General features: G+C 46.9%; 1 protein-coding gene across 14 annotated transcripts in view; it reads left to right on the forward strand.

Annotated features, from left to right (window-relative positions):
• The window catches only part of CADPS (calcium dependent secretion activator), a 220,084-nt gene that overhangs the window by 181,009 nt on the left and 11,164 nt on the right, over positions 1-27,911 (forward strand). For 11 of the 14 annotated variants that reach the window (XM_086619184.1, XM_086619187.1, XM_086619189.1 and 8 more), the window contains 5 exons: positions 2,730-2,877; positions 8,486-8,560; positions 9,636-9,719; positions 14,549-14,581; positions 17,686-17,793. In XM_086619184.1, the coding sequence (XP_086475310.1) occupies positions 2,730-2,877; positions 8,486-8,560; positions 9,636-9,719; positions 14,549-14,581; positions 17,686-17,793 (448 nt within the window). Of the gene's footprint in view, positions 1-2,729; positions 2,878-7,134; positions 7,150-8,485; positions 8,561-9,635; positions 9,720-14,548; positions 14,582-17,685; positions 17,794-27,911 lie in introns of all 14 variants that reach the window. The other 3 variants (XM_086619182.1, XM_086619181.1, XM_086619183.1) reach the window with 1 other exon arrangement.

The following is a 27,911-nucleotide window of genomic DNA, read 5'->3' on the forward strand; positions in this document are numbered from 1 at the left end:
GTTGCTGTAAATTGTGGACTCTCCCAAGCAAGCTCTTCTCTGTTGAGACTCTGGAGAGTGCATGTTCACAATAAGGCAATAAATCACCCATCCTTTCAAGCTTCATGAGCTCTTACTTATGTTCAGTGCCGCACATGAGGTTAAGTCTTTGTAAATGCGGTTTGGTGTTGATGAGGTTGAGTGCTGAAGGCATAGCCCTAAGTAAGATCCCAGCACCCACCTGAAAAACACATCCATGAAAAAACAAGCAAAAGAAATGATCCCAAAAAGGGATTATTGTGTAGATTGCCACATAGGTTTCACATCTGCCGTCAACAGAGTAAAGCTGTTGTATCATCAGCCACATTAGAGGATACTCACCAGCAGATCTTGCAAAACAGAGAGGTTTCCTTAAAAAACTTTTAAATATACAGTCAGCTGGAATTTTGAAAATAAAACGTTACAGTTAAATTTCCGACCTTTCCACAATAATTTATGCTCATTTGGCATCAAAGGTGATGAGGCAGGAGGGAGAAATGAACTTTGCATTCCATTGTGCAGAAATTACGGAGATGAAGTGAAGGAAAACTGAGTGCAAAATGCAGCTGGTACATGCTAATATTAGCTGCAATGTGTGATGTGGCTGTTCTGTACCACAATTGCCTGGCCTCTCTGCAAGTGCGAGCGTGGCATTTATTGTTCGTACAGTCTGGGTGTGCAACGTCGCCGTAGGAGAAGGCACGTTCGGTCCCCGAGATGTAGGCAGGAGACTCGGCAGGCAGCTCAAAGCTTGCTCTCTCACCGTTCTGGAATAAAACCCAGTGCATTTTAAGTGCAATGAGATGATCGTGATGATTTTGACATTGAGCAAGTCCCCCTTTATTGCAGCAGCTCGTCTTTGGTCTTTTGGCTCACACAAACACTGAGCTTCAGTTGTCCTCCAGTTGTCAGACCATTCTTTGCGAGCAAACCGTGGGCTGGAGCCCTACTCTCTGCTCTACCCACCAGCACCACCAGCAACATGCTTATTTTGTCTTTTTTTTTTTTTTAAACATTTGAAGCCAACCACCTTTGCTGCACCTGCAGCACAGTTACAGCTGCAATGATTTACAAAAGTAAGGCCAGGTCAGCTCAGCTGCGATAACTGGGAAAAATAAGCAAGTTTCCAGGTGCATCTGAAGAAGGGCTTGTGTGCCTGAAAGCCGTTTTATTTTCCCCAACTTCTTCAACCTTTCTTCAAATATGTTGGCCCTCTGCAAAAACCTGGCCCAGCTTGTAATGGTATGACTATATATAATGGTTCTGAGCATAAGTAAGTAGGAACATGCTCATCTCTGCGAGGAGATGGAAAATCCCAGTCACTATGGGTCCTTTCAGTAATTATCAAGATTCTAGTCCCCGAGTCCAGGCTAAATCTGGCACTGGTAATTAAATCAGTTCAAATGCCACTGCTGATGTAAACCAATATGCTGCCTTCCCTATTTATATCACCTGCAAACAGGGCCTGGCTAAGGTTTCTTTAGCAATTTCAGTTTGACACAACATTTTTCTTCGCGTCTGTCTCTGAACTGTTGAATACCATGGAGGAGCCACCCCGCCTTCCGCGCTCGGTTGTATTTCAGTGCTGTCAGGAAAGCAGCACTTGCAAGGAAGGCCTGTTTTGCTAATAAATCTGGGCAGGAGGACCTATGTAGCAGCTCAGATCTGATCCCAAGAATGGGATTTTCACATTTGTAAATGAGTTTTCATTTGTGTAACCCTTGGGGGATCGTTCAACATCAGAGTTATTCTTGAGTCACTGCTGATACTATATTATTCAATATTGTTATTTCTAAATTGAAGCTCCTATATTAATTTGTTGGCAGATTCTGTCTGATGTGATAATTGTTCTGTGTTAGGTTAGATTCATGAAGTACCTCTGGAATCTGCAGGGGGGGCTCCAAAAAAAGGCAAGGCAATGCCCACCGTACTGCAGAGCGTTCCCCACGTCAGAGTCACAGATACCTTGGTATTTGAAAATGCGACACAGGAATCCTGTAGTCTTTGGCCCAACAAAGCTCTTGGTGTAACACCTTTTGTAAGTGCCAGGGATGTCAAATCTGAGGCCGGTGAAACGTGACGAGAGCAGTGAGTCCAGGGTTGTGCGATGCGCGTGCGCGTGTTCGTACGTGCGCGACCGCTCCTGCGCACATTTTGCAGGTGCGTTCTGGTGACTACCTATGCTTCAGAGAAACCACGTCTGTGAACTTATGAGACAATTAGCAACTTTCAGCAAGCAACTAAATTAATGCAGACCTAAAAATGCAATGATCTGGCAATGTCCTTTCAGTCAAGCGATGAATGAGCTTCTGGTATTTGTAGCTGGTATCATGGAGCGATAGGAGCTCCCTTTAATGCGTCAGGTTTGCTATTTGCCTGTGCTTGTGAATCAACTAATGTGACCAAATTTTAGGTGCACATCGACACTGCTGTTTGTAACATCATCACACTGTTTATCAAGCATGAGAAAGTCATCGTTTCCCTGAAACCGTTGCACACTTTATAAATGGTGTGTATTCTGGAAAGTGAGTTTCTTTTTACACTGGAAAATCATTTTTATTAGAAGTACATTTGTAACAATTGCACTGCAACGCTCCCAGCAGCATTTGGCTTTCTGGTTTGTTGAACTCTTCTCAGTATTGTTTCCCATTATTATTAGCTTCAGTATGTTGAAAAGCAACTGAAACATCGTTTTCTCTTTTCGTTAACAGAACCAGGATTGCATTTGAAGTAAAGCTGCAGAAAACCAGCCGATCAACAGATTTCCGAGTCCCTCAATCAATATGCACCATGTTTAATGTCATGGTGGATGCCAAAGCTCAGTCAACAAAGCTTTGCAGTATGGAAATGGGCCAAGAGGTAAAAATGCAGGTTCTTCCTTTCACAGCTTTTAAAGGCAATGTCATGAAGTTTCCTATCTCCTTTTGTGCTAGTTTCAGAGGCATTGTATCAGCTGTGGATGTAGCCTTCCATATGGAGTGTGCAGATGAATATGCAGGGGTTTGCTCTCAAATAAATCTAATGAATATAAACATTTGCAATCCTTGTCACTTAGGAATGGCTTTTTGCAAGGACTGTGGGATGCATAAGGTATCTCTTAAGCTTGGTTGATGCATGATGACCATATACATTGAGTCATTAACTGCACCTTGGAGCCAGGTGTCAGCAGCACACTTTCTGTATATGACTATTTTCTGTAGACAAATATAAGGAAAACAGAAGTACCAAGCTGTTGCTGTGACGCTTGTAAGGAAAAAAAAAAAAAAAAAAAAAAAAAAAAAAACCAAACAACCCACAAACCAAAAACACCAAATAGGTAACTTCCAAAAGTAAATTGAAATTCCAGCTGCTGTGACTTCCTCGAGTATTGGCTCTAATCAGCACGCTTGATGATCCTGGATTTCCAGGTTCTTAACGACTCAAGTTTCCAAACAACAAACCTGTTTTAATTAATTACAGGGTTTTTTTTTCTGAAGCTATAGTTGCAGATTGAAGTTTCTGTGAATTGATCTATGAATTAGAAAGACATGATAAATTGGACTAGATTAAATGCCTCATAATGATCATTTTGCTACAGTGGCTTCAAGCCAAATTAAATATTCATATACCAGTTTAGAATAAATTCACAAATACTGTTTGGCTCTCCTATCCTGCTGCTTTTCAGCATTTCCTAGATAAGCCCTTTTGCTACAACTTTCTATGGTCAGATTTGCAGTGAATCATTGCAAGTTGTTTGGTTTCTTTCGTTGTTTACCTCACTCTGTTCCTCTGAGAGGACTTGCTCCAAAGGCCACTGGATGCAGCAGGGATCCATGCCCTGCTGTCAGTGGTGTTTGGATCATGTCCAGCTGTTCTTTTTATTTTTCTTACATGTTTCAGTTATGACATTTTATTTGTGACAGTCACCTTGCAAGAGAGGTTTCAGACTGCTCATCGTCAGGTTCTTCCCTCGTCCTCTGGGTCAGCTGAGGCAGATCTTGAGTGGGATTTTGTTGTCCAAGCCTGGACATGAACTTCTCTACCATATTCTTTTCCATAGTCATACTCATTTATCTCCCAAATCCCTCAGCCTGCAACCTCTGCCCTGGCAGTGCCCTGACAGCCAGGAAGGGCCACGGCTGTGATGCTCCCCACTGCAAACCAGGATCAAACCCTTGTGCATTATATTAGCACAGTCCCTGGGGATGGGAATGTTTTGGAGATCAGGCCAACTCTGATATCGTGACAGAGCAAGCTCATTGCATTCATAAAACTGTCAAGTATTCAGATGGCACGAGACTGGTAACGTCAGCCATGTCTGGATATGATGTGACCAGGCACTCGGTGCGTCTTTCCTTGCTGAGTTGTGGTGCTCTGTGCTTGCCACAGTTTCCTCCGAGTTTTGAGCATCAGTCACGTCGCACATTTGGCCTGAGTCAAACTGCGAGCAAGGGGGGAGCGGGCAGCAGCGCGGTTGTTTCTCGGCTGTTCTGAGCTGCAGCGGGGCCAGCTCTGCACATCTGCCTGTGCCGCTTCGAGGTGTTCGGTGTGGCAGCTCAGAGCCAGCCCGGCTCCTGTGGCAAGTGACAGTTGCTGGGGCATGAGGTTTCTGACATGTAGCTGAACTAATAGACCTGTGAAGCAGATGTAAATTATCGGTGCGTAAGTTACCAAAAGGCTGCTCCCTTTTTCTTTTCTTCCTTTTGCTGAGTGTTCCAACCTCCCCCTCCATTCTCTCGTGCCACTCTGTATTTCAGCTACCTCCGTCTCCTCTTCTTGAAGCTGTTGAAACCTGCGTGCTGAGGTGGTCATGCTGGGGGATAGAAGGTTAAGATATAGCTCTGTCATTACAGCCCGCGAGGGGAGGACAAAATGCCACCCCACCTCTTCCAGTCCCTGTTGGAAATGATGAGACAGTCAGATAGACAGCAGAGGGATGAGAAACTGGATTTTGAGCCTGTGCCTTCCTCCTTAATTCAGGGAGCTAGGTCTGTGCATCACGGAGTCCCTCTGTTCCCCCTGTCCCAGGGTGTGACAGCTGCATGGCTCGGCCAGGGCCGCCTGCCGGGGACAGACAGACAGACAGACAGGGACAGACACCACTCACTGATGGAACCCTCCATCAGTGCCGCAGCTGCCGTGTGGCTCCTAAAGTAGGTGATCCCTTTGCAGCCAGTGCAAAAGCAACAGAAAGGGCTCACGTCACCCACCATGGTGTGCGGGCAGGGGCATTTGCCCAGACCTGACTGGAGAAGACATTTTTATTAGAAACAAAGCACTGATTTTTCTGATGGTCGAAGCTATATGTGGGCAGAGACTCCCTCAACACATTATTTGACCTTGCTCCAGCAGTTTCCCTCCCACCCAAAGGCCTTCCCTTTGATACTACCTTCAGCTACACTCACTTTAACAGATATTGAATGCATTTTGCGAGCATTACCCTGTGAAACAAACACCCATCATTTCATTTCCATTTCCTTGTCTCTAAAGGCAGCTGTTAAAACATTTGGTAAACATACTTTACCATCTTAAATATTTATTTTTCCTCTGAATTTTTAATACATCTAAGGGGATAAATGTATGTATTAAATGTTTCTCAGTTGGTCTAGTATGTTTCTATTTAATATCTAAGGTCAGATGGTCCTTAGAGAAATACAACGTACACACAATCTGTTACATGACAAGGCAAGATACTCATCACATAAAGTCAAGTTGAATCATTGTAGTGCACTGATTATGGATTGTAATAATTGAGCTAATAGAAAGCTGCGATGAACTCGATCGAAAGCGAGGGCTACGCTGGGTAAAGCAAACCAGTTATGTGATCTTTAACCTTGAGCGTTTTCATAAGAAACGGAGAAGGAGCTGTTAGAGACGCTGGTTTACGAGCCAGGCATCTGTGAAAGCAGCACCAGGCAGTCATTTTCCAAACAGCCGCCTTCTCCGACTCGGTCCTGGCCAAGCCCCGTCTTCCCAAGGTGGAGCTGGGGCTGCGGCACCGGCAGCGCAGGCTGCGCATCACTGCAGCTGTCCGGGGCAGGGCCCGCAGCCTCACCAGCCCTGTTCTGCTGGTCACTGGCCCTGGCACCGGGTCTGAGTCCGCCCCAGGGATTGCAGCCGCAGTGGGAACGCACGGTCAGAGCCCTGCCAGTGCTGCCTTGGTGCACGCACAGGGTCCTCTCCTGCTCTCAGAGCTGCGATTTTGTTCCGTCAGGGCTCTTACTTGCTTTTAAAACAAACTTTTAATTGAAAATGCATCAGTCAGTGCATTTCAATGTATTGTTTTGCATGTAGCCAGCCATTTTTGCGTTAAAACTTGTGATTCACCCAATGAAAGCAGTTAGCTAAATCCTTGGTTGCGAGGTCTTCCATGCACACAGAAAACGCAGCAGCAGGAGGAAAACATCATGGGAAAGACACGCCCAATATATGCACAACCCCTTCTTCATCTCCCTTAGGAGGTCCTGGCTGTATATGCTGAGGGCATCTGCAGCTCCTACCCATGCCCAGCTGTTACAGGTCCCCGTCACTCCACAGCTACATCTCCAGCTGTGCTGGGAACAGCCAGGTCAATCCTGGGAGGTGATAAGGCCCATCTCTGCATTAAACAGATTAATCGTAACTGTGATTGCTATGAGGGACTTGTTTGTGCCTTGACCTGCAAAGCAGGACATGGAAAAGGGGACTGCCAATGCAAAGATCACTTGCTTTTCGTGTATGTTTTTCCCTCTGCCTGCCCACCCTGCCCCTGCAGCAGGGCTTACCTCGGGCGCATCCATCCCCGGAAAAAGGGTGCGCAGCTGCCCCGATGCTGAACCCTGCCTGTCCACAGCTGATCACCTTGCTTTTCTTATCAAAATAAAACCATAAGAGACTGTCAGCAGTTAGGTACAATCCGATCCCTTCTCCCTGTTTTACTGCCTGCAAATACTACAGGTTGCGATCTCTGATATTCAGTGAAAGGAGGTTTTGATCACGTTTCATTTTCTGTTGCTTATTGTTTCTGTGCATGATGCTGCTGTTCTCATACGTCTCTTTTTTTAAAATATTTTGGTTTATTTATTGTTTATCTTCATATGTTCTTTTTCCTGTCTTTTGCACGTTCCTCTTTATTTCTGTCCCCAATCATCTGAAAAGTTTGCTAAAGAGTGGGTAAGTGTGTCCTACTTTTATTTTCTTTTTCCCCAATTCCTGTATTAATATGTTACTGTCATAGAAAAAAATCCCCAAACTGTAGAGCAGTTCAGAGACTACCAATCAGGCACCGAGACCAATATCTAGCATTTGTAAAGCCCTCACAGTCTTCCTTCCCAAAGTCTGATTAGTATTTAAAGCAGATTTGTCTCTTTCAATGTGATTTGATGTTAACATTTTAAAACAATATTAATGCCAAGTGGTAATGAATATAGTGACTAGCACCAGTGCTTGAAATGTTTGACTGAAAAATCAAATGTTTTGTGTTGGAAAGCAGTCATAATCAGTATTTTCTCAGTCCATTGAAAATAAGAATATACTGTATGTTTTCACTAATTAAATCTTGTATTGGAAACAGGTCTTTTCTAAATTAGTAGAAGACTGTATTTTAGTACCTATTCTAGCCATATTGCAGCTGATTGCATCAGAGCTCCCGAGCTAAGCAAGGTTTGGCATGTGCAGAAATTGGGTTGAAAACTCAGAAACGCTGATGCTGCAGGCACTGACGTTGGTCAGCCGGTTCTGAGCTCGTGCCGCGGGATCTGCTGACAGCCGGGGCTCGGGGCTGCGCTGCCTGCTGCCTTTTGCATGGGACAAAAAGGCTCATCTTGGTTTATTGGGTGTTTTTTAAATCTACCTTACAGTCGCCGAGCAAAGCGTTCAGACGAGTGCTTAATTTGAGCCACGTGCCTGCCGAGCCCAGCGTGTAACACAGGTTCAAGCGCTTTGCTGCAGTAGATGGGAAGGGTGCAACATCATCCCCGGTGCTTCAACCCGCTGCAAACCACCCTGGTGCAGCAAATCCTCCCTGCTCCCCTCCCAAGGGCTGCACGGGTTGCAGTGCCCTCGGCGAGGGCTGCCCGTTTCCCTCGGGCTGCAGGCGTATCTCATTGTCAGGTGGGATCCATGTGCAAAATGAACAGGATAATGCCCACAGGACTGAGGCAGAAGGACTCCAGGGTGTCTAGGAGCACTGGGTGCTGGTGCTCAAAGGGATGGCAAAGCCTCCCCGTGGACATCCACATGTGGCTCCCGCAGCTGCGGGCACGCAGAAGAGGGCAGGGTTTGCCCATGCTTGACAAACTGATGTAAGATCCTCCTGAAATCAAGATCTCTCCTACAAGTGTAAGTAACCACTGGCCACTGTAGTGGAGCACAGAGTAATAAGCTGCACAATTCTTTAGTTTAATACTGCGTATTGTGGTTTACCAAGGGAAGAGGCTGGCAACTGTGGAATTCTTTCCAGTGAACGATGCTAATATTTTCCTCCCCCTCTCCTTTTATTTTTCTTTAGCACCAGTACCATTCAAAAATAGATGAACTAATTGAGGAAACCGTCAAAGAAATGATAACACTCCTAGTGGCAAAGGTAACCTTCGACTTCAGGTGAAGTGATTCACTGTTAACATTGCGTTTTTAATATGTGTGTGTTTCCATTAAAATGTGACACATTAAGATGTTGAATTGGCTTCTTGTTTCTCACAGGCAAGATCATACATCTCCCAGTCCTTTTATGGTGACTCTTTGATGATTAGGAACTGCGTGAGATGTAAAACGCTGCTAGCAGGATTGCCATACTGGGCCAGAAGTGGTTTTAAGGAACGGGTGTTGTGTTGATGGGGTAACACCCCATGGTCAGCATCACCCCACGACACTGAGAGTAGCTACAGTCAGGGGGTGGCACTGCTAAATGCTGCTGCATAGACATTGGGGTGGCACGCAGAGATGGTCACCGCTCCTACGCATAAGGTTGCGTGGACAAAATAACTCATCTTGTGCAAGATCGCCATATGCTCTTCTAAGAAATTAATTTAGAGGTGACAGTAGTGGGAAATACATTCAAAAATGTCAGGTTTAATTGTTTGGAAATTGTTTTTCGTCAGAGTCGGCTCCTCTAGCTCAGCTGCCAGCATTTCCCTTGGATTGTTGTGTAGGTCTGGTGTGCTGCACTAACGCAGAGGGGAATTGGTACGTAGGGAGAAAGATGGTAGGATGTGTTTTTCTCTAGTTTCAAACTTTCTGAGAACAAGTCATCCCTATTATACAGTGGAGACCTTTAAACATAATCTGCCAACATATGCCAGTTCCATTCTTTTGCAAGAATACCCAGCTAGCTGCATGCTTGACACTGCGTACGGGCAGCAAGAACCACCGGCTGTCCCATCCGGAGAGGCTGTGCTGGCCTCTCCCTGTGCTGCAGCTCCTCCTGTCCCCAGCATCACCCATAGCTCCAAGGGGTGATTCCCACCCAGCGAGAGGTGGACCACGTAGCACTCAGAAGGCAATGCTCCTTTCTCCCCGCTCCCCGACTCGCCGTGCTCAGGGACGGGTTGTCCGTTCCTTTGGCAGTGCTGGGAGCTCCACTGGCTTCTTTGAAGCTGATGCTGATTTTTACACCCTTCTTCGATTATTAAAAATAATTGCAGCATTTTTTGTCTTCATAGTTTGTCACCATTTTGGAAGGAGTCTTGGCCAAACTGTCTAGATATGATGAAGGAACTTTGTTTTCTTCTTTCCTGTCATTTACTGTAAGTACAGAAAATATTTTCCTTTCTTCTTTTTTTTTTTCTTTTTTTTTCCCTGAGTTGTAATCGCCTGCTCTCCCGGGACTAGATCAGCTACATAACAATTCTGCCATTCTGTGATGTTTGAACACTGTAACCCCCACATGAATAGACAAACAACCTGTATAGAGTACTTAAACCCCCAAGATGCATAGGCCATCATATTGTAGGACAGAGTAAAGCCATCTCCAGTCATCATTCAGGTTGGTGGAGTTTATTCTGTTGAAGATACATATGAAACTGAAAAAAATCATCACACTGTACTTGCAGTTTCTCTCACTAAAGAAGTTGCTTCATTGTCACCTTGCATGATGACTGTGTTCCTTTCATTCCTTTGACCATAAAAGTGACCATCTTAAGTAGTAAAAAAACAAAATGAGGGAGATCTAGGGAATGCCTTTGTGTTTGTAAAAGAGAACAAGGTAGGGGGAAATGCCATGAGGTTACACAGCACAAGGTGCCTCTCATGCCACATTTCTCCCTAGCATTGTAGAACCACTCCACAGCTCATCACATTACATATTTCCTAGAAAAGTACAGGACAAGAACCATATCTGTGCATAATTGGCCTCAGTATCCACAAGGGCTTAGTGGTCTGAGCTGTGTTCCAGAAGAGTATTGTGACAGCTTCTTTGGACAAAGACATAGCAGCTGATTTCCGAAGGCCTTCTGAAAATACATGCCAGAAAGTTTACAAGAGCCTCTATTTACAAGCGTGGCTTCTCTTAGCTCCATTCACAGACAACTGTGCACCCAAATGCATCTGTCTGGAGTGGCTTGGAAAGTTGCAGGAACATTTTCACCCCATGTCCCCGCTGTCCGCATGCGCAGCCCATCCTGTACTCTCTTCTTCATGGAGACTGGGCAGGAGGCAGAAGGCACTGCTCTGCAAGCTGGAAAGACTTTCCAAAATCTTTCAGGACTTGTCTAAGCTACTTGCAGTTTTCTGTTGTTTACTACTCCTGGGCCTTTTTGCTGAGTTTGAGGCAGTTTTGTAGGATCTGTTTGGAAACAGGGATGGATGTAGGAAAGCTCACCGGTGGAGGCAAGGAACTCTGCTCACAGGCAGCGGTGTGCACACGCAGTCTGGCAGCTCATCTGAACTGCCGTGGGGTTCGAACTAAACATCAAGACTTTTCGGGTGTGCTGAAGGCACTTTGTTCTTTGGAGAAGGAGGGGAAGGGAGAGTGTCCCACCTGCTGCCTCGCACTGCAGCTCTTCTCCTGGGATAAGTGGTTACAGCCCTGGGGCTGTGCTCCTCGCTGCTCGGAGGGGATGCAGGGGATGGCTTGCAGTGGATACCTTCCCTCATTCCAGCGCTGTGGAGGATTAGGAGATGCTCGCGTGCCAGCAGCAGAGGATGTGGAGGCGGCAGCTTTTCAGGCATCGGAAGCACCAGCATCAACCCAAGTAGACAGTGTAATGTGCAGCCCTTCCTTCTCCGTGAATCCAAGCTGTTCCTCGGTCGATGTGGCGCTGCTTCCACCACATCCTACTGTTTACGCTGCCGAGTGCTGCTCCCTTCGATCTCCGAGCAAAGCCCCTGGCCATGCTCGAACTGTGGGAACCCGTGAGGAGGCAGCACATAGGTGCATGGGGATCGAGCACCCTCACTGCTGCTCCTCAGACACTTACTGACAATTAACTGCTCCAGCAGCAGCAGAACAGTCTGTCCCGCTCCAACAGCCCTGCAGCCTTTGAGCCCAGCTCCACAGTTTGATTTCCTGAGTTTCCAGCTGGGAAGGGGTGTGCATCCAAATAGTTACTGCATGGTGTGTACATGTCCCCAGGAAGATGCTGAGCACCTTGCTGGGCGAGGAGGGTGGGCGTACTGCAGAGGAGCAGGATTGCTCCTTTCTGGGCAAGAGACATCCCTTGCTTTGGCCACTTGCTTGGTGGGAGGCACTGGGCAGTCCCAGCCACAAGAGGAGGCTGAGGAACAGCCCCAGCCCCTTCTGTACTGGGCTTAAAAAGTCTCCCTTCCCTGCAGTAGTAACGTGATTTGCTGTGTTTAGTCTTCGCAACGATAAATAGAGAAATTCTCTCTTGTTGCAGCATGCTGGCACCACCTCCCACGTTTTCCCTGTCTGAACAAATACAACAAAGTGTGATGGTCCAAGCCGCTGAGCTCTAGAAAGCATTAGTCTCCCACCCCCTTCCACCGACTTCTTTCATCGCGTGTTTTCCAGGCGCTCTGCAAGTGACATGTAATCGGGGGTCTTGTGACAGACAGTTTTATCACCTAGTAGGATATCCTCATTTCCAATTCTTGCCTCGAAATTCAAGATAAAATTAACGCATCTGTTGTCCTAATAAATTCTCACTAGCCACTTCTCCTTGCAGAGCACTTTGGGAGAAAAATACCCTTCTAAATTTGGCCAGACTTTTTTTTTTTTTTCTCTTTGTTGCTACATTTAAGTGCATCTCGACGGCAGCAGCCCAGGCCCTCACTGGGTGTCTGCATGTGCAGATCCACTGAGTCACAGGAATGACAGCTGCTAAAATTCCCTTTAATCTGGATGGCCTCCCTAGGCAGAGAATTACACCTGCGGTAATTAAAACTAAAGACTGTGTATTACCCAAGGGACACAGAAGTAAAGGATCTTATTTTTGTTCTGCACAAAATTTGTATGGTAAACTGAGACGTTTCATGGCAAAGCCACATAATTTGTGAAAAACAGCAGCCTAGCAAAAATCACACAACATCCGGCAGTTTGGAAATTTCACTAAATGTAGCCAAATCTGAGTTTAAAGAAAAACAAGTAATTATTCTGATTAAAGGGAAGCAGGCAGGAGAAGAAGCTCAGCTTTTTGTGAGGGGAGGGGGGAGACCGCAAGAAGCCAACTGAGTTACTCTCGTCACCTCTTGGCTTTGGAGAAGAAAGTAGTTTGATATGGTGGTGCTAAGCTGGACCTAAGAGCGCTAAATCCACACTCAGATTGCTGAATTCCTGGGGTGCCGCTGTGTTACTTCATGCCCTGTGTGATATTTGAAGACATCGGTGCATGGCACGGTGCAGTCCTGAGCGCGGACCCCGGCTTGAATCCTGTGGGCTGTCAAGCCACATTGTTTTCCAAGCTTTCCTCCCGGTTCTTCAGCTTTGCCACTGCGAAAAAGAGCTTGTTTGGAGCCAGCTCGGGTGGCCCTGCCTGCGGCTGCTCCACGCCAGCATGGGTTTGCCATGACTGCCTGCTCCTCCGGAGCCGCAGCCCTTGGCCAGGCTCCAGCTGCCTTCATGCACGGAGGCTGGGGCTCCTCCACTCCCCTTCGGCAGGAGCAAGGGATAGTGCTTCCCTACCTCCCAAGAAAGTTGTGAGGATAAACGCAGTGAAAGAGTGAGGTGTCCAGACGGCCAGCTGGGAATGGGGATACCTGGAAGAGAGACGAGCGAGGGCTTGGCGCTGGTTTTGCTACCTCCTTTGTAAACTCGTGTTCTGGGACGTGTCCCGTCCCTCTCCAGCCCCTGGAAGAGCCAGACCCTGGGTGGCGTGGTGGCGGCAGGAGCTCAGCACCCTCCTCCTGCCCTTCCCTCTCTTCTTGCCTGCCGGCTCGGCAGCCCGGGCACTGCCAATGCTTGCAGCCTTCACCTCGGCAATTACCACCAGTCTGGTCTTTTGTATCGCCTCATTGTGCTTAATTATGCACCCCCCACACACACCATATGAGTGCTTCCACCCACTCTCACATTCTGTCTCACACATACATTCATTCTCTCATTCGGGACACATAATTTATTCATCCCAAGATGCAACTGTGTGCGTGTTATATTTAGGCTGTTTTAATGGTAGCTTTAGAAATATTTAAAAGCAGGTGAGCTTTTACACCCAAACAAAGATGGCCGGCAACGCTTTCCCTAATTAAAAGCCAAAGCATTGTGGAAAATCCCAGCCGTGCTCTCTCTAGACACGGTGCCTTATGCTACAGTGGGAAAAAGGTCTCTCTGGCCAGCTGGGCACTGCTTAGTTGGAGAAGTTGGCCCTGACATTGGAGGCCACCTTGCCTGCCCAGTCGCAGAGTGCAGTGTTCACCCTCTGATACCCTCCCTAAAATAACATCTTTAAAAAGGCAGGGGAAATCATGGGAAATTCTGATGTAGCTGTTCAGAGTCTGGGAAGCAGAAAAGCTTCAAGGCACTTCTCTGTGACATGGTGTAAGCATGCTGCCCCAACATGGTCTGCGAGCTGCTGCCAGCGTCAGGGCCAGCAAAAAAAAAGGGAAAATAATGTCCCAAGCTGCTGCCTGTAAAGCCAGGGGAAGCACACCACGTGTGGGACTACAGGCAGGGGACAAAATTAGGGTCCTTTGGGTGCTTTCTGGTGGCCACCCTGATGCAGGTGCCTGCCAGCCCCACCATGCCATCGTGCCCAGCTGTCAGGGGAGCTCCTGTGGTCCCTGGGATGCGATTCCAATGTGAGAGCACGCGCTGCCTTCGGAGACATGTGGCATCAGGTGGAGAACAGGGCCTCCAAAGAAAATAACGATGTCTACTTACGAACCCCATCTTCCCCCGCTTGCTGAAGTAGAAGAGGGAGAAGCACAACTCCCACACTATCATCTGTTGCTATTAGAGCTTCAGCAGCAGTAAAGTTACTTCTCCAAAACAACAACAACAAAAATACCACCCTTGCCTATTCTTTTAGACAGGAAATGTAGTTTTTATCACCCTTTTTCCCCAACTCGGCATTATGTTGTCCCAAGTCTTGACTGGAGAAGCTCTTGCAGGTGTTTAAAGAAAGAACAAAGACCTGAAAACGTACTGATGGTGTAAACTCTCTTCTTCTTCCTTTTACAGGTGAAGGCTGCTTCCAAATACGTGGATGTACCCGTAAGCACAATTTAAACAACTTCTGTCATAGTAATTTGCATCATGCTTTGGTTTATGGCATGTGTAGCAACTCACGTTATGCATTAACAGCCAAGATTGAACCATGGGCCTTCACACTTCTAACATTTGAACTGGAAAGAATATCTCCATGATGTTAATAATGAGCAGTTACCCTCTTATGGAGACCTACGAGGCTGTTTAGGCAATAAATTGCAGATGGTGTCAAAAAGGTACCATATTTATGCAATTGGCTTGAATCACATTTTAAAAAAAAAGTGGGAGCAGTGCATTCTGTTAATTCTTCATTTGGACTTGTACAAATACAGTATAATTTCCAAACAAAAAGGTCCAGACATGTTAGAACTGAGCCAACACACATCTAACACATTAGCTAATCTATTTTATTTTTGTTCTTCTAATTGTTGGTTTATTTTACTCTTTTGGAAAATGACTTTTTTATTACTTTGGGGAAATGGTGATGAGCTAGCAACATGTGTTTGGGAAATTGTTAATGAAAATAATTTTTTCCATTTTTCTGTAATTGCTATAGGAAAACTGTACATCGTCTCCTCTAATTAGACCTTGATTCATAAGGAAAAGAACCCTTAACATTCTTAGACAGAGCGCTTAACTTGCCAGAAATTTACATTTAAATTGAGTTGAAGTGTAATATGTGAATGTTGGCTGGAATAAGGGGTTACTCTAACATTTACAGGCAGAGCGATCCTGAGCAATTACAAATGAAAACAGAGTAGATCTTAATATACCACACCAGTTCCTGCGTCCAGTAAAACTGGGCAGTGTAAATCAAGAATCACTCAGCTGAGCTTGATGACCTGTATGTATAAGGTGTATATGTAAATTTAATGCAGATGTGATTGCTCTGCATGCTCGCACATGACAACATGATAAATTTATCAGACATCTTGGACCTCATCGTCTGCATTTGGTGTTTCCATTCCCTTAGCCCAAAAGAAATCTTTCCTACCAAATTGCCATCTCTTTAGCCCAGCATGAGGAAGACAAACTCTTGAACAGTAAGAGATCTTACTCGGTTTAAAATATCCCAATGCAGAGATCGACATCACGTTGTCTTGGAGTAATGGAAACAAGACGTTGAGAGCATTAGAAAGAGAGACTCAGAATTCATTTCTAGCCCTAGAAAATATGGATGTCCTTCAGTTGAAACTCCTAGTCGTTCGAGTGCATCTTAAATATTTAGTCATCAGGACTTTGAGCACAGAACAGTTATTTTAAGTAACTTCTAGGGCGAAACGTGGCCTTCTCTGAGGCCTCTATGTTCTGGGAAGTAAAGCATCTCTAGGGAAGCAACCTTGGTAAAATGCTATATAACCCTTCCAAGCTTTTCCAAAAGCATTTTCTCATTATACCTGGGAGACTCTTAGGATGTCCTTAGCATTGCAGCCGTGCGGGAGGAGCAGGATCTGCTCCCATCCTTGGAGCCAGTCGGATGCTCTGGTTCTTGCATAAAATGGAGCACAAATCATTCATCAGGGTTATATTTTGGTTGTTTCCCCACCTTCCCCTGGAAACGAAGCCATGTTACAACGGCTTCCTCGACAGCCCTAACATTTTTGATGAAATCAACCACCAGCCCTGCACAGCTCCCAGACCTTTGTGGGAGGATGCTCCATGGTCCATGAGCCGCTGCCTTTCCAGGAGAAGGAGAAAGAAAGAAACTGCTTTTTAGAGGCTTCTCTTTTAGAGGACAGAGGGGAAATCCTGATGTTGAACAGAAAACCATTGGTTAAATCTAATTCTGCAAACGCGATTGCAGTTGTCTGGGTAAAAACCAATCCATTTAATGCCACCTTGAAATGGGCACGATCGGCGTGCTGAAAATTGCTTGAAAGTGTAACACTTGACTACTGCCACATTTGTGTTGTCCTCATTGTTTTTCAAATTAATACCTTGTCATTGTTGCAGTAGGTGTTAAGAAATGCTACTGGCTTCTCAAGGGCCAAGCACTGGCCCTTTGCTTGATAATTGTTTGCTTTGTATTAAAAAACTCCCTTCCTACAGCTTTCCAAACTGTCCTCATTTTCACCCTGGAAATTACACAGATGTGTTAACTAACTTCAATTTACAGCGGCTGACAATCGTATCTTGCAGAGAAATGATACTCTGTGATCTGAGGTAAATCACAGTAATGGAAACTAATGACACTAGTTATTAACAAACTTACAATGTGCCATGGAAATTTAAGATTTTGTGGCAGCTCTTGTAATGACTCGTGTTACAGTATTTTAATGGGTTTCCTTTGAGGTAAGTTTGATTCCAATATATCAAGCAGCAGCATTTTTTTTTTTCAAAGCATTTTCCCTTCCACCTGCCTCAGTTCCCAGAAATGACGGTATCCCAAAATCTTGCACACTCGTAGGCTGCTGTTTAAAATCAGTTAAATTCTGCAGAGAGCCGTAGAGATGTGACAGCACGGAGAGGCTTCCTGCAGTTAACAGCGGCTTAAACATCCATGTAGACACACATTCCGTGACACACTGTTTCCCCGATTTATTCTTAAAAGCAGCACTAAATGTGAGCTAAAGTCAGGGATCTGAACAGAAAAAGAAGGGTGATTGTGGCACCTGCCTCCTGCAAGGCCAGCTGCTTGCTGCACACATCCTCACACCATAGAAGAAGAACCAAAAACCTGGCTCTGGCTTTGACTTTCTGCCTTCACCAACCCGAGGGCTTGCATGGAGAAGATGACCCAAGAAAACAACAAGTCCCCAGCCCGGTTTGCTGGTTCACTCATTAGGTCAACGGCACCAAAGGCAGCACGAGAACCTCCCAACATCGGTATGTCGAGGAGGAGCTTTATTCCTCCGACTGGCTTCGCTCTAGGCAAAAGAAGAGAAAGAGCAAGTGTCTTTGCATGACCTTGAGCTGCACGCAGTATTTGGCTGGGCATGGGGCGCAAAGAAGCGGGACTCGGTGTCCCCCAGGTAAGGAAAGCCTGAACTGCAGGAGGACAGCGGGAGATGGAGGAGAAGGAAAAGCCACAACGAGGCTACACAGAGGAGCTGCCCCCTGCGCCGCTATTCATGTTTCTCTCTCTCTCTTTTCTTCTCTCCCCCATGCAGAAGCCGGGGATGGATGTTGCTGATGCCTATGTGACATTTGTCCGCCACTCTCAGGATGTCCTGCGTGATAAGGTCAATGAGGAGATGTATATAGAAAGGTTATTTGATGTAAGTAAATGCCTTCTCCTCCTTGGACACCAAGCAGGAGAGACCCAAAATGTGACAAAATAAGACAGGAGGATAAGTCACATTTTGAGAAAATCTATTCGTTATAGCTTTAAAAAATAAATAAATCTTTCCCTTCTTTCTGACTAAGGCTTGTATCTGCTCTCTGCCTGCTTTAAGTCTCTACTCTAGTGTACTGTGTCTTGGTCTGTCTGTGCGTGGATTTTAAGGGAACAGGATCTTCTCAGGGAGCCCTTTACTATGTTTAAGCTTGTGGAAAATCTCTCTGTAACAGAACATCTTGGTCATTGTTCTCACTGTTAAAATTTGAGCCAGGTTTTTGGTCGCTGCGTTTGCTAAGGGCCATCTCTTCTGCACGTTTTGCAGTGTGTTTCATTGACAAGCACTCCAAAAGTGACAGTGAATTAAGTGTACTAAATTTTATTTTTAAAAGCTAACCAAAACAGAGCTGGTTAGGAATAGACGGGCATATTTCAGGAGGACCGTCTGGTGCTATCTGACAGCAAAGATGAAGTTGAGACATGGTCTCCTTGATGAAGATAGCATGGTAGGAACTGACCCAGATGTTCAGAGCTATTTTTCTGTTGCACAAGATAAATTCTTTGGACTGTAAGAGAACAGTGACCTGTGATGCCTGTTTGTTTTGGATCTGGATGCATGTTAACAATATCTCTGTTTCTGTTGTTCCTGTTGCGTTATAGCCTTTCTGTCCTCATAGCTGTCCTATAGCGAAGGTTTTCTGTTGATGGCCAGCCTGTAGCATTAGTGTTTCAGTCTCCTTTAGGGTATTTGTCCATATATCGATTTCTGTTTGAAGCAGCTTCTGTTCCTACTTTCCTTCCTTTCATCTCGCAGCAGTGCCATTTCTCAGTCTCCCAGCTCTGGAACTGTAACAACCTTCCTTGCTTTCTTTACTCGCTCCTTTGCTTCCTCAGTGTGCAGGGAAAGCTGCTTTTTTTCCCAACCAACCTCCTCCTTCACTCGATACCTCTCTTTCTGCGCATTACCTGTCCCTTGGAAACCTCTTCCTCCTTTACAATTCCCACTCTTTCTTTCTTCCGTACCTTAGCGGATTAAAATGGAACTTATCTCTCATGTCAAATGTTTTATCACATTATATCAAGTGGCATGAATTAGAGTCAAATAATCTTACTGTGTACATCTACTAGCATGACCCATATCCACTGAGAATGCCTCATTCATGCACAGAGCGCAGCGGTGCCTCCTCCGGGCACTGCACGAGCTCGCTCCGGGGAGAGTTTGCAGCGCAGAGCACCAGACGCAAATCACCCATCAAGCAGGCATGGGGAGAAAAAAAAAAACAAAAAAACAAAACATAAAACATAAAACAAAAGACTGTCGCTTCCATCTGCAGCGGGCCTGCAAGTGCATTGCTCGTTTGTGTTGAAATTTATTCCGTGAGCAGTTAAATTTCCAGAGCTCATCTGGACTGTTCTTTTCAATGCCCACACTGCCTCTTCCCTCATCCTTTCCCTGTGATTCACAGTTGGTGTGTTTGTACCCTTTGGGCCATTATTTCCAATTTTCAAAAGGCTGTAATTAGCATAAATATTGATTTCAGTTTGATCTGCTCGTACTTAGGTTTACCAAGCCATATTTTAAACAAATTAACTGTTGACGTTAAAAAAAAAAAAAAAAAAAAAAAAGAGCAGCTACCTTGGGGAAAGCAAGAAGTGCAAAACCTTTCTTTCCCTCCTTGCTCTGCCTGTTTTGACCCACGGTGGCTGCAGGCAGGAGCCACAGCACATGGGAGCTTTTTCCATTCCCGTTCCCGTTCTCATTCCCGTTCCCCGCACCGACAGGGCAGCGTTGGGACCCAATGCCACCGGCATCTTCACGCATCTTGCATACGTGAGTGTGTGCCTGCGAGGGGGGCGAGCCACGGGGCTCGTGGTTCACAAGAAGGGAAGGGGATGCGCCCAGCCCTAGCCACCCAAAAACAGGAATTATGTGTTGAGCAGTCGTGGATCGTCTTTGCCAGGTTGCAGCTGAAGCAGCGAATTGCCGCTGAGGTCAGCTCTCAGCGAGGCTGAGATGCTGCTGGCGGGTCCGTAGCTGATGAGTTTATGAGTACACAGGGGTCCCGTTTGAAAGGGTGCTGCGTTCACCTACATTTTGATAGGGACAGGAGTAAATGCTTAACACCGTTGTCCCGAGCTTCATCTCAGCGTCCCTTTGCCCCCCTTACCCAGTGCAGCCATGGGGGATCTTTAAGCTCCTTTGGTATCTGAACCAATGGTTGCGTTTTCTGAGGACGTTTTAGGTGCTAGCTACCTTTCTAATAAGAAAGAGAAAAGGAATATCAAAAATGGTATTTACGATGCTGAATTAGACTTGGGCTTGATTTTGTTCTCACTTCCCCCAGCGTGGCAGAGGAGCAATCCTCTTAGCTGCAGAGTTTCTCCAGGCAATGAGATTATTAACACTTTCGAGGCTAGCTCCTCCGCTGGCTTAGTGCAGCAATGCTGGCTCACCCCAGCCAAAAGCTGAGTCCAGTTTTAGGATGTTATATGTTAATACGTGCAGCAGTGGCAGGTAGACAGCTTAAATGTGCCTGCAGGCAGTCCCTCTGCTCTCAGTGGGGTCACATTAGCGACACTTGTGCTACAGGGCTAAATCCCCTTTCTGTGCAGCCCTGAGCAGAGGTGCCCAGCGCCAGGTTGCCTATCGCACATTCAGTGGGGTTTGCAGCTCTCAGGGTGCTCCTAATCCTCACATTTCTCCACAGTCTTGCCCAGCGTTTCCATTCATTTCCCTTCTTTGTTTCGTCCCGGGAACAGAGGCTGCAGAGTGCCTTGGGCCATCTCCCAACAGAAGTTGGGTTAATGCATCTCTTTTGGCGTTTGCCATGATTTCTTATCTCAGAAACTCTCTCTCTTCGCCTGTGTCGTGTGCCCTGCTCGCACCTGCGGAACAGGGCTACGCTCTTTGGGAGATACTGATTTGCAGAAGATTATTGTAATATTTCTGCGTCGTCTGTGTGTTAATCCTCTTAATTCTGCAAATTAGTTAGGGTTTCCCCCCCTCCCCACCCCTAAAATAGAGTCATCTTAATTTTAAAAATCTGTATTCTTGGGATCATTGAACGAACAGATTGATCGTGGAGTTCTGCTGGTAATCAAAACCTAACTAGCTTTTTGGCAGTGCTGTTTACTGCAGAGTAACATGACTTATTTACTTGGCCTGGCTCACTAATTTGATAACATTTAAAGCTAAAACACTGTAATAAGGCCCGTTGGTAGAGAGCAGTGGTAACAGAAGAGTTTCAGAATAGCATCGCAGCATCCGCTCCCTGCGTTCGGGTGCGTGGCTGGGCGCTTGGGGATTTAAACTACGGTCGTACTTTGCACACAATGCAGAAGGATCTCAGGGTCTGCGTAGTGCCTGATAGAAAGTAAAATTTTATCACTTTTTCCCTGGAAAGGGGGAAGAGTTGACATAGAGAATGCGACTGTTTATAGGAACAATGAGGCAGAGGCAGGTGGGTGTATCTTAAAATACAGGAGAATATCTTCAGAGTGATCTCGAGTCTTCAGGCTGATCCTGCAAAATTCAGGCCCCTTTTGGCTCGGGACACTCAGAATTTCACAGGATCAGAGTTTATACATCCTTAATTTTGTCTGCAGGCAGTGTGAGTTTTACTTGCAAGGGTTGTGCCCTTTCGTAGAAGTTATTTATACATGTGTGTACGTGTGTGTATCTTTACACACACCCTTAGATACTCCAGTATAGATTTCAACCCGTCAGAACATATGTGATCCAGAAAGTCTATGATTGACTAGTAGATAGTGTGAATGCCAACCTTTCTTCCTCATAAATTGGTAAACACTAATGTAAAACATAGCGAGAATATTTCCTCCCCAGCCGCAGGCGAGTAGCACGTACACAAAAGGCTACTGAACGTCAAGTGAGCTCCCCAAGATCCTGCGAATTCCAGCATCCTCATGCAGTCCCTAAATAGCGCAGATGGCATTTTTCTCTCCGATGATTAATTCAATATCTTACCGAAAAAAACAAAAACATGCTTTTGATATGAGAGATCAAAACACCAAGAGAAGCTCCTAAGATTGTAAGGACCTAAAAAAAAAAATTAATTTATTTTTTTCCTCCTTGTACTTCTTGAAGACACCAGCCTGAGTAGAAGATAAGGATTAAACCAGATGTGCTTAGTGCTAGTTCATCTGCTTAAATCTAGCAGTCTCTGAGATCAGTGATTAAAAAGCCATCTCCAACTTTGATGAAATCCACTGCAATGGTAATACCGTGTCTCTGATCGCTTTCTTATGGGCCTCATGTCTGCCTAAACCGGACATAGAAAACATTTCACTGGAGATGATACATGGATTATATGGGTCAATTATACACTTAATCTGCCTTCTGGGGATTAAACGTGCATAGATTGACCCTGCGTATTTGGCTTGTCCTTGGCAGTTATCAGATCAGGAAGGTTGCCTTTACCAAAAAGTCTGGTAAGAACTTAATCACGCAGTGATACAGCCCGCCGAGGCGGCGGCAGCCACCGTGCTTTTTGCAGAAGGCAGTTTTACCACTTCACTGTCACTCTGTATGTTCGGCTTCCTCGAAGGTCTGTGTCACAGCCGGGATACCAGACGGAGTATTTTCTCCTGAAATGAGAAAGCGAGCCCGTTCATCTCTGCAAGACGGAGGCGGGTTTTTTTATCTTGATGGCAGGGCAGGATCGGCAGGGTCTGGGTGGGCATAGTGGGAGGGCGATGGGGGAGATTGTGGGTTTGCTCTGCCCTGTGCAATTCTCGGTGCAGAGGGACAGTCACTCCAGGTCCTGCCCCAGTAGCGAAGGAGAAGCCACAGCGTCTCCTTCCCACTGCCCTCGGGGAGGCACAAGCCCTCAACCGGGGCTGTAGCACCAGGTCCTGTCCCTCAGCCTCAGCTCAGTTGGGTTTTTAGGAAGCCCCAGTGATGTTCCAAGGCTGATGTTGCAGCTGGTGAATTTTTGTTGCCTTTCCGCAGCGCAGAGCCCAGCAAGAGCACTGGGCCTAAGGACACGGCTCAGGACTCCTCGTGTTTCCAAAGGTGGCCGCCCTCACTAGTAACTGACTTCCAGGTATCAGAGATACCAAGTGATAAGGATGCAGCATACTGTGCGAGTCTCAGACTTCAGCAAAATCCTTGTATGAATTTCCAGGAACCTGAGTGAGCACTTCTGACTGGTTTACTGGAGTATCCACAGGCAGCTCAGCAGCTCCTTTGGAGCCTGGTATCACACCTGAGTATACAGAAAAAATTACAAAACACGGACTGACAGCTAGATCAGCTAATTCAGCAAGTCCTCTGCAGGCACTTAGACATTAGCTTATTCTTAAAATCAAAGCTTTTGACTTCAGCGGGGGTTACCCGCTTGGATTCTGGCAGTTCCGTCAAGGCGTGCTTGCAGGATCGTGGCATTTCTTGCTAGAGCGTAAGCCTTGCACAGCACAATCAAATGCCAAAAGAAAGCCCTTCTCACCCTCCCTTCTCCTTCCTCTGCTCGAACCCAAAAGCCTGGTCGTGAGTCAGTGGAGCTACTCACTGTGAGTTAGAATTACTCACAGGAGGACGGGTTGCAGGTTCAGGGGAAGAACGGATGTCAGGCTGCGCGCTGGGCTCCCATCTAATATCTACTTGCAGCCGTGCTCACTGCTTTCTCTTAGACAGACAACAACCTGTTTCCCTCCTACGCAGCTAGACTGCTCATTAGGGCACTAACTCTCTCCCACTCCCATCCTGATATGGCCTGCACTGAGCTATTTCTTCTGCGTTGTTTTTTGCTTTTTTTTCCCCTTCCCTTCTCCCCGCCTTCCCGAGTGAGTTGTGAAATGAAGACAATTAGGCAGATTGATCTCAAGGAAGCGTAGCTTGGGTTTTTTTTTTTTCCTCCCCATGTGTCTTTGGAGGAGCTGGAGCAGCGCAGCTCTCACCGCAGAGGCTGCGCAGCCCTGGGCTGGCTTGGCAGGACTCGGACCTGGACCTGGAGTCGGTCCCACTGCAGGGACCCTTACTGGGGAAAAAAATGAAATTGCGATGGCGATTGTCTGTCTGTCTTCTAGGAAGGGACAAATTCTCTTTGTCCTGAGGGGGCACAGCATGCATCGTCCGTCTGCAGCCTCTTTTTCTTCCCATGTGCCTGCTCGGAGCCACACGGGAGCAGGGAGAGGCACTTACCACGGGCACCGCTCCGCGGAGCCAACCCTTGTCCTTTTCAACTCCCATATGTGGGCTTCACGCAGCAGCCAGCGTGCACTCGCGCGTGGCCTCCCGCCTTTCCTACCTTCCCCTTAGCAAGGTTTCTTTCCTCAAGTGCTCAGCTAAGTAGGCTCCATTTAATTTATTTTAGGGAGAGTCTTAATAAAATAAGTCCTAGATCTGTCACTGGATTTTACATGCTCAAAAGGGTTTTTTTTTTCCCCTCCTAAATGTCTTTATCGGAACAGCTTTTCGTGTTCCAGTAGACATTTGGTTGAAGACAGTTAATTTGATTTCTTTTCCAGAGGAGATTTTCCATTAATCATTCTAAGAAGGCAGACTGATTGCTCCGTTACGTTAAGGTCAGCATAGGCTCGCTAACATCATCCGCACAGTGCTTTTGAGCGTCAGAGATTTTCGGTTTAGGGCCAGCGCCGAGCGAAACATCATTTATTCCCCTGTAGACGTGAGCAGTCGAGGTAGGTTTTGGGAAAGAGGTGCCCCCGTGCTGTGCTGCAGGCAGCGAGGCGCCCTCCATCCAGAGAGAGCCTTTTTCCAAGCAGCCTCCCTGCTTCCTGACCGGGAGCTGTCTGTGCACGTTTATAACCGCGTACAAGTCGCATGGCACGCTCTGAGCTGAAGCTGCCTTCCGACTTCGTTTAAGAGGCCATAGCTAATTGAAGCTCCAGTCTTGGGAGCTTTCAGGAAGGAAAGCCTGAAGGTGCTGGCGTTCCCCGCAAATCCCAACCCATGCAGGTGCTACCTGAGACCGGGGGGCGCGAGGAGCGTGGGAAGGGCCGGGCCATGCCGGCGGATGCAGATGCGCGGGGCTGAGCCCCCAGCCCAGCGGGGCATGGCAGCCGTGGGGCCGAGCCCCCCGCTGCCACCAGCTTTGCTCCCTCCCTCCGGGCTGCGCAAAGGGGCTTTGCCCAAAGGAACTCCCGGTGCGCGCAGGGGTGAGCCGACAGCCCCTGCGCAGACAATGAAGAATTGTCTGATTTCCAGCAGCGCCTTCAATCCCTCTTTTCCTTTTCTCCCCCCGCAACCCAGCCCCACACAATCACTGCCATTGCCCACGCCAGCCAGCGGTGCGTGCGAGATTAGCTGTCCCAGGTCACTTCGTTTCTCTTGATCTGCGGCTCTTTCCTTTCCCGGTGCTCCTTTAAACCTCACCCTGGATGTATGATATCAGCATTCAAAAATGCTTAGCAGGACTCGGGCATGGAGCGCATTGTCTCCAGTGTGTAACCAGGAATGATACCAGGGGAGCTGCTCCCTCCCACGCTCAGGACCGAGATACGCGGGCAGCCTCTAGCTACTTTTTTGGAATTTGCAGGCTATAAAGGAGCCAGCTGAAGTTTATCGAGTCCCACTTTGTGACAGCTTTCAATTCAATCTGATAACAAGTATAGTTAAAGTATTCCATCGCACGCATTACTGTATTGCATCTTATTGAGCATCTTTGCATCCAGTTATACTGTCACTGCCTTGCACTAACAGGGCCCTGGCATCGGGACAGAAAAGTAGCAGCACATTGTGTGGATATTGTGTTTTACTAAGCTGCTTTATATAGAAACTCAGATTTTAACATGTCAACTTCATTTCTTTTTTGAAAAATGGAAATAAGCAGAGAATATTTTATAGGTTAAAAAAAGTATTTGAGAAAAAGCATCCATACAGAAGTGGTTTTGTGTGTGTGTCTGTGTGTGTGTGTGTGTGTGTGTGTATGTGCCTTTATATTTTTTTTATTTGCAGCAGCTCTTTCCTTTAGGAAAATCAAACTCTGCAAAATCCTGCAAAGCAGCAGGTTTTTGGGGATTTTATTTGATGGTTCCCAGCAAGTGCTGGGTACTTTGCTGAGCTGTATCTATAGTGAAGGGAGAGAGGGCCCAGCACCCAGAGCCAACCCAACGATGCACCCACCCAGGGCCCCGTTAAGAGCTCGGTCCTCTGCCTGCAGGTCCATGAGATGCTGTGTGCCAGCACACCCTGTAAAGGCAGGATCTTCCAGCTCAGGGATGCACATAGCCAGGACAGCCCTTACCTGTTACCTGAAAGGCAGCATTTTCTGCAGATGTATATTGTCTCAGAGGGGACAGGAGGCACCCGCTGAGGCTCTGCGGGTTTAAGCATGGGGTGTCCCTGGTTTGAGGGTGTTGTGAATGAGAGAGAATTTAGAGGTGCTGCCAGGACCGATGTCAGTGGGCTTCCTTCCCGGATCACCATGAGCATCGACCGCCCTGCACCCTGCCGTAGATAAATAGCTGGTTCTGTGCAGGTCCCTCTCGCAGTTCTCTCTACCCGCTGCCCTCCACCCAGCCCTGAGCAGCGCACGGCTCGAGGGGTTTGTCTTCTTCAGAAAAAGTGCAGCAGCACATGGCTGGGCTTTATTTGGTGATGGTCAGCACATGGGCTGATGTGGGTGTTTGCTCACAGCAAACCCCGGCGTGCTGGGACCAGGGCATCCTCGGCTGTAGGAGGAGACAAGCCAGGACTGCAGTAGCTCTTTCAGTGAGATCCTCCCCAGGGGAGAAAGCTCAGGGAGACTTTGATGTGTCCTGCCTGCGGCTCATTCCCAGAGCTCCTCTGCCCTCACTTCTCCCAGGGATGTGAGTACGTGGCTTTGCCTAGGCAGAGATTTTGGCATCGGGCTAGCAGGGTAGGCCACCCTGACATACAGCTTGAAAACACCCGAGAAATTACGAGCTGTTGTATCCCCATCAGCAGAGTTGTTCCCTCCGCAGTGAAGGTGCAGTACCATCGGCAGGTCCCTTCCTGGCTCTGGCTGGCTGTGTACCCGCGGTGGGAAACCGTCGCTCATGCGGTAAGAGCGCAGGGATTGCCTGCAAAGCTGCTGACGGGCGGAGTAAACAAACCCTCATCCACCGCGGCACGGGGAGTCGCAGCTGCACAAAACACGTGTAGGTGTTAGCTGATTTTATGCAGCACTGAAAGCGGAGAGAGTTAGAGATGATCTTCTTGGGCATCTCTATTTGATGGGGAGCTTGGCCCCACTGGTGCGAAAGGTTTTGATCATCCTTTTCCTCTCCAAAAAGGAATAAAATTAAGAGTGGAGAGAAATTTGCAGCAAGGAGTGTGCAGGACGAGTTGTGGCCCTTTGGCGGGTGGGGAATTTGTGCAATCCCACCAGCACACCCAGAAAACAGGTGTCCCCCGCCTCCCTCCCATTAGCACCCGTGGCACCGACCTGCCGAGCCCCGTTGGGTCCAACTTCAAGCCAATTAAGGGTGAAGCGCCAGCCTGAGCACACCCCGTTGCTGAGATCCCCAAACAGTGGGTGATCTCAGGTACCATATGTACTGCAAAAAGCGTGCGGCACTTCAGCGCGCCTGGGTCTGCGTTTCGACTTTCATTCTGAATTCTCTTCCCTGTTTGAAGGCAGAGCTCTTCACGCGATTCAAAGTTTTTTTTATGATTTATTTTTGGGAAGAGAAGGGAAAAGAAAAAAGATAATGTAATTCGGTGATGCCATTTGCATCCTAGACAGATGATGAGGCGCTCTGGCTAGCGGCTTAACCCTATTATGCAATGCTAGGACTGTGACTTCATTAAGTAATAATACAAATTATTTTAATATCAAGCCCCTTTGACTTTGTAACTTCCTCGTATAGCTATGTTGTCAAAGTGAACGAAATTTCATGTTTAAGGAATATAAACTAGAGTAAAAAGCATCCAGAAATCACAGCACCAGGGTGGATGTTGAATACACTGAGTGTGCTCCCTGTGAGAGCATTATAGTCGTACGAAAGATCCCAGGAAAAAACAGTACAGCCGTTTATTTCAGTAATAGCTCAGTGTGAGGGTGACCAGGGGAACTCCAGACAAATTCACAAGGATTTGATAGAACAAAGTAATAA

The sequence above is a fragment of the Tauraco erythrolophus genome, chromosome 12 (genome assembly GCF_009769465.1).
Source record: "Tauraco erythrolophus isolate bTauEry1 chromosome 12, bTauEry1.pri, whole genome shotgun sequence".
NCBI lineage: Eukaryota > Metazoa > Chordata > Aves > Musophagiformes > Musophagidae > Tauraco > Tauraco erythrolophus.